Below are 6,000 nucleotides of genomic sequence, written 5' to 3' on the forward strand. Positions count from 1 at the left end.
GTCGGGGGAAGTGTGCGATGAGTCCATGATGGTCAGATCGTACTGTCACGGTTCAGACAGACGACAAGAGGACCACAATTGCGTCACACCAGAAAGTTTATTTAAACTTAAGGGAAAAGGGAAGTAGGGAGTGAGTGAAGGCTCCAGGGGTTATCCCGTCCAGTGTGCTGGGTCTGTGCCTCCCCCAGTGGCAGCGATGCGTCCGATGACGCCGGTGGTTGGTGGTCCAGAAGTCCTGGGGGGGGAGGAAACACAGACACAACGGGGCGGATGAAAACAGGCAGAAGTACAGTTCAAGGGAAATCCAAATACGTTGTAGCAAGGCAGAAGGCTGGTCAGAGTTACCGGGGTCGAAGAGTAGTCAGGAGTCGTAATGGCAGAAAGCAGGTCTGGTTTTCCTGGGGCAGAAGAGTATCCAAGAATCAGGCAGGTCCGGGGTCACAAAACAAGGGTGAGCCAGAAGCGTGAGCACACAGGTTCCGGGTGTGAGCTTTGCAGACGATCTGACAAAGGAGAGCTGAAAGACGGGACTTTAAATACTGGGAGAGGTTAGTGGGTAATGCAGCGCAGCTGGCAGAGTAATTAGAGCCGAGCAGAGCAGGGACAGGTGGAGCTCGTTAGGCTGAGTAGAGAGAGAGAGATGAGCAGAGTGGAAGATAGTGGAAACACATTAAGGTGGTAACCCGGTGGAGTGAGAGGGCTCATGACACCTAGCTTCATGTCCATATCCCTGATCAACCCTAACCCTAGCTTCATGTCCATATCCCTGATCAACACTAACCCTAGCTTCATGTCCATATCCCTGATCAATACTAACCCTAGCTTCATGTCCATATCCCTGATCAATACTAACCCTAGCTTCATGTCCATATCCCTGATCAATACTAACCCTAGCTTCATGTCCATATCCCTGATCAACACTAACCCTAGCTTCATGTCCACATCATTGATCAACACTAACCCTAGCTTCATGTCCATATCCCTGATCAACACTAACCCTAGCTTCATGTCCATATCCCTGATCAACACTAACCCTAGCTTCATGTCCATATCCCTGATCAACCCTAACCCTAGCTTCATGTCCATATCCCTGATCAATACTAACCCTAGCTTCATGTCCATATCCCTGATCAATACTAACCCTAGCTTCATGTCCATATCCCTGATCAACCCTAACCCTAGCTTCATGTCCATATCCCTGATCAATACTAACCCTAGCTTCATGTCCATATCCCTGATCAACCCCTAACCCTAGCTTCATGTCCATATCCCTGATCAACCCTAACCCTAGCTTCATGTCCATATCCCTGATCAACACTAACCCTAGCTTCATGTCCACATCATTGATCAACACTAACCCTAGCTTCATGTCCACATCATTGATCAACCCTAACCCTAGCTCCATGTCCATATCCCTGATCAATACTAAACCTAACCCTAGCTTCATGTCCATATCCCTGATCAACCCTAACCCTAGCTTCATGTCCATATCCCTGATCAACACTAACCCTAGCTTCATGTCCATATCCCTGATCAATACTAACCCTAGCTTCATGTCCATATCCCTGATCAACACTAACCCTAGCTTCATGTCCACATCATTGATCAACACTAACCCTAGCTTCATGTCCATATCCCTGATCAACACTAACCCTAGCTTCATGTCCATATCCCTGATCAACACTAACCCTAGCTTCATGTCCATATCCCTGATCAACCCTAACCCTAGCTTCATGTCCATATCCCTGATCAATACTAACCCTAGCTTCATGTCCATATCCCTGATCAATACTAACCCTAGCTTCATGTCCATATCCCTGATCAACCCTAACCCTAGCTTCATGTCCATATCCCTGATCAATACTAACCCTAGCTTCATGTCCATATCCCTGATCAACCCTAACCCTAGCTTCATGTCCATATCCCTGATCAACCCTAACCCTAGCTTCATGTCCATATCCCTGATCAACACTAACCCTAGCTTCATGTCCACATCATTGATCAACACTAACCCTAGCTTCATGTCCACATCATTGATCAACCCTAACCCTAGCTCCATGTCCATATCCCTGATCAATACTAAACCTAACCCTAGCTTCATGTCCATATCCCTGATCAACCCTAACCCTAGCTTCATGTCCATATCCCTGATCAACACTAACCCTAGCTTCATGTCCATATCCCTGATCAATACTAACCCTAGCTTCATGTCCATATCCCTGATCAATACTAACCCTAGCTCCATGTCCATATCCCTGATCAATACTAAACCTAACCCTAGCTTCATGTCCATATCCCTGATCAACCCTAACCCTAGCTTCATGTCCATATCCCTGATCAACCCTAACCCTAGCTTCATGTCCATATATCCCTGATCAATACTAACCCTAGCTTCATGTCCATATCCCTGATCAATACTAACCCTAGCTTCATGTCCATATCCCTGATCAACCCTAACCCTAGCTTCATGTCCATATCCCTGATCAATACTAACCCTAGCTTCATGTCCATATCCCTGATCAACCCTAACCCTAGCTTCATGTCCATATCCCTGATCAACCCTAACCCTAGCTTCATGTCCATATCCCTGATCAACACTAACCCTAGCTTCATGTCCACATCATTGATCAACCCTAACCCTAGCTCCATGTCCATATCCCTGATCAATACTAAACCTAACCCTAGCTTCATGTCCATATCCCTGATCAACCCTAACCCTAGCTTCATGTCCATATCCCTGATCAACACTAACCCTAGCTTCATGTCCATATCCCTGATCAATACTAACCCTAGCTTCATGTCCATATCCCTGATCAACACTAACCCTAGCTTCATGTCCATATCCCTGATCAATACTAACCCTAGCTTCATGTCCATATCCCTGATCAACACTAACCCTAGCTTCATGTCCATATCCCTGATCAATACTAACCCTAGCTTCATGTCCATATCCCTGATCAACACTAACCCTAGCTTCATGTCCATATCCCTGATCAATACTAACCCTAGCTTCATGTCCACATCATTGATCAACACTAACCCTAGCTTCATGTCCATATCCCTGATCAACACTAACCCTAGCTTCATGTCCACATCATTGATCAACACTAACCCTAGCTTCATGTCCATATCCCTGATCAACACTAACCCTAGCTTCATGTCCATATCCCTGATCAATACTAACCCTAGCTTCATGTCCACATCATTGATCAACACTAACCCTAGCTTCATGTCCATATCCCTGATCAACACTAACCCTAGCTTCATGTCCACATCATTGATCAACACTAACCCTAGCTTCATGTCCATATCCCTGATCAACACTAACCCTAGCTTCATGTCCATATCCCTGATCAATACTAACCCTAGCTTCATGTCCACATCATTGATCAACCCTAACCCTACATTTTTGTTTGTCCCTAGTTTTGTGTGGGACGTGGTGTGTATCTACTACGACAGTGATGCCACAGTACAGAAGGATGAGGAGATCCAGGCGTTTGTTAAAGATGTCTGCAGCTTTGGGATGCAGGACCTTGACTGCTGTGGTGGGTACAAACACATAATAACCAACAAACACTACAATGGCATAGCCTGCTTCAAAATGCTGTTTTAGTTATCTGCAATACAAACACACACTTTCTCTGGACTGTGTTGGAAGACGTAGCTGACCATGCAGTAACATTATCAATATTTAGCTATGCAGACATCCTTGTATGCAGACATGTACTTAACTTTTAGTGGCTCACTGGTGGAACAAGTGTCAAAATAAACATCCTGTGTTGCGCCTTAAACATGTTAAACATCCCCTTAACTTGGCATTAAGCAAGGGCTGACCACTGCACTCTGTGGCAAGGAGGAAAGCATAGTTCCTCTGGTGATTATAGGCTTTTTATTTCTCGTGTCACTATTTCAAATTTGTTTTTATTTTTTATCTTTATATTTAACTCTGCAATGTTGAAAAAATACCCGTAAGGAAGCATTTCACTATTAGTCTACACCTGTTGTTTATGAAGCATGTGACAAATAACATTTGATTGATTATATGGAAACTTTTTCTGCAGAGTTTCCCAAGTCCCTGAAGACACGTGAGGATCTCACAGAGTACCTGACTGTCATCATCTTCACTGCCTCAGCTCACCACGCTGCTGTCAACTTCGGACAGGTGAGACTTGGGGCTAGATTCAATCAGATTGACATCTGCATAGCGTTGTTTTGCTGGTCTAACTGTAAGTCTGCTAAATTACTAAAATGTTAATGTTAAATCTATGACGTTAAAATGCCTATTTACGGTCTCATGACACAAGAGCACCACCTAGCTTCCCTTAGCTGTTAATGTCTGTCTACTCTGTGTCTATCAGTATGACTGGTGCTCGTGGATCCCCAACGCTCCCCCCACCATGCGTAAGCCCCCTCCCACACAGAAAGGGGTGGTAGATGTGAAGTTCATCATCGAGAGTCTCCCTGACCGCGGCCGGTCCTGCTGGCACCTAGGGGCCGTCTGGGCCCTCAGTCAGTTCCAGGAGAATGAGGTACACACACCACACGCACACGCACACTCACACGCACACACACACACACACACAGTGTTTGTCTGCTTTTGTTCTGAATGTTAAAGAAAGCCCTCCAACCCCTGTGTGTGTGTGTGTGTGTGTGTGTGTGTGTGTGTGTGTGTGTGTGTGTGTGTGTGTGTGTGTGTGTGTGTGTGTGTCCTCTCCTCCAGCTGTTCCTGGGGATGTACCCAGATGAGCACTTCATAGAGAAGCCTGTGAAGGAGGCCATGGAGTCGTTCAGGAAGAGACTGGCAGAGGTCAGCAGTGTCATCAAGATCCGCAACGAAGGCAAGAAACTACCCTACTACTACTTCTCTCCTGACCGCATCCCTAACAGTGTGGCTGTCTGAGAGAGGGAGGGAGGAGGGGAGAGGAGAGAGGGAGGAGGGGAGAGGGAGTGAGGGAGATGGGAGGAAGAAAGGGAGGGGGAGGGAGGGAACGAGAGAGGGAGGAGGGGAGAGGGAGAGGGAGGAGGGGAGAGGGAGGGAGGGAGGAGGGGAGAGGGAGAGGGAGGAGGTGGAGAGGAGAGAGGGAGGAGGGGAGAGGGAGTGAGGGAGATGGGAGGAAGAAAGGGAGGGGGAGGGAGGGAACGAGAGAGGGAGGAGGGGAGAGGGAGTGTGGGTGAAAAGGAGGGAGCAGGGGAGGGGGAGAGAAGGAGGGAGGAGTGGGAGAGTGAGTGAGGAGGGGTGGAAGGGAGAGGAAGAGGGATGAGGGGGAGAGAGGGAGGGAGATATGGAGAGAGGGGGGAAGAGAGGGAAGGAGATATGGAGAGAGAGAGGAAGGGAACGAGGGAGGGAACTAGGGAGGGAACGAGGGAGGGAGGGGGGAGGGAAGGGGAGAGAGGGGGAGGGGGAATAGCTATATAGTCTGATATATTGTGAACACAGTGTTGTTTCTTACATCCTGTGCTGTATGTATATTGCGCTATGATAAGCACATACCCACTGATGCCATTCAACTTTTTTGCCAGCGATTCTTACAAACAGAAAGTCCCACATTTAAATAATGTGGATTTAGCTATGAAACATCATTGCTGTACATTTCAAATGTCAAATAAAAATGATCTAAAAATGTGCTTTTCTATTTCTCCTTATAGTATTGTAAAACTGTTGGTGACAATGAAAGTATACGAGACGCACATCCAGTAGCTAAAATGAAAGAAGACTTACCGGTATTCATATTAACAAACCGTTTAAAGGTTTTCATTTTTATTTGGTTGGTTTTTCAATCTACATACTTTATTCAAACATGGGAAATGAAACAAATCAAAACACATCAATATTTATTTTTAAAAACATAAGTACTTTTTTTCTTACCAAAATTTTTTACTATTCAAAGGTAAACTCACAGACAAACGTGTGGAATGATCTATGAAGGAGGGAAACAGTGGTATGCTCAAGTCGAGTCAGTAGTAAAGCACTGTAGTTTTATGCAAGTAACACTTTCTCAG

The 6,000-nt window shown here is 46.0% G+C and overlaps 1 protein-coding gene across 1 annotated transcript in view; it reads left to right on the plus strand.

The window, feature by feature from the left end:
* Nucleotides 1–4,957, plus strand: part of LOC121553196 (polyunsaturated fatty acid 5-lipoxygenase) — a 30,432-nt gene extending 25,475 nt beyond the window's left edge. Inside the window, exons 11-14 of the mRNA XM_041866196.1 lie at nucleotides 3,424–3,545; nucleotides 4,062–4,162; nucleotides 4,359–4,529; nucleotides 4,721–4,957. Of these exons, the coding sequence (XP_041722130.1) occupies nucleotides 3,424–3,545; nucleotides 4,062–4,162; nucleotides 4,359–4,529; nucleotides 4,721–4,900 (574 nt within the window). The 3' untranslated portion in view covers nucleotides 4,901–4,957. The remainder of the gene's footprint in view (nucleotides 1–3,423; nucleotides 3,546–4,061; nucleotides 4,163–4,358; nucleotides 4,530–4,720) is intronic.
* The last annotated feature ends 1,043 nt before the right edge of the window (nucleotides 4,958–6,000 follow it).

Source organism: Coregonus clupeaformis, chromosome 37 (assembly GCF_020615455.1).
Source record: "Coregonus clupeaformis isolate EN_2021a chromosome 37, ASM2061545v1, whole genome shotgun sequence".
Lineage (NCBI taxonomy): Eukaryota > Metazoa > Chordata > Actinopteri > Salmoniformes > Salmonidae > Coregonus > Coregonus clupeaformis.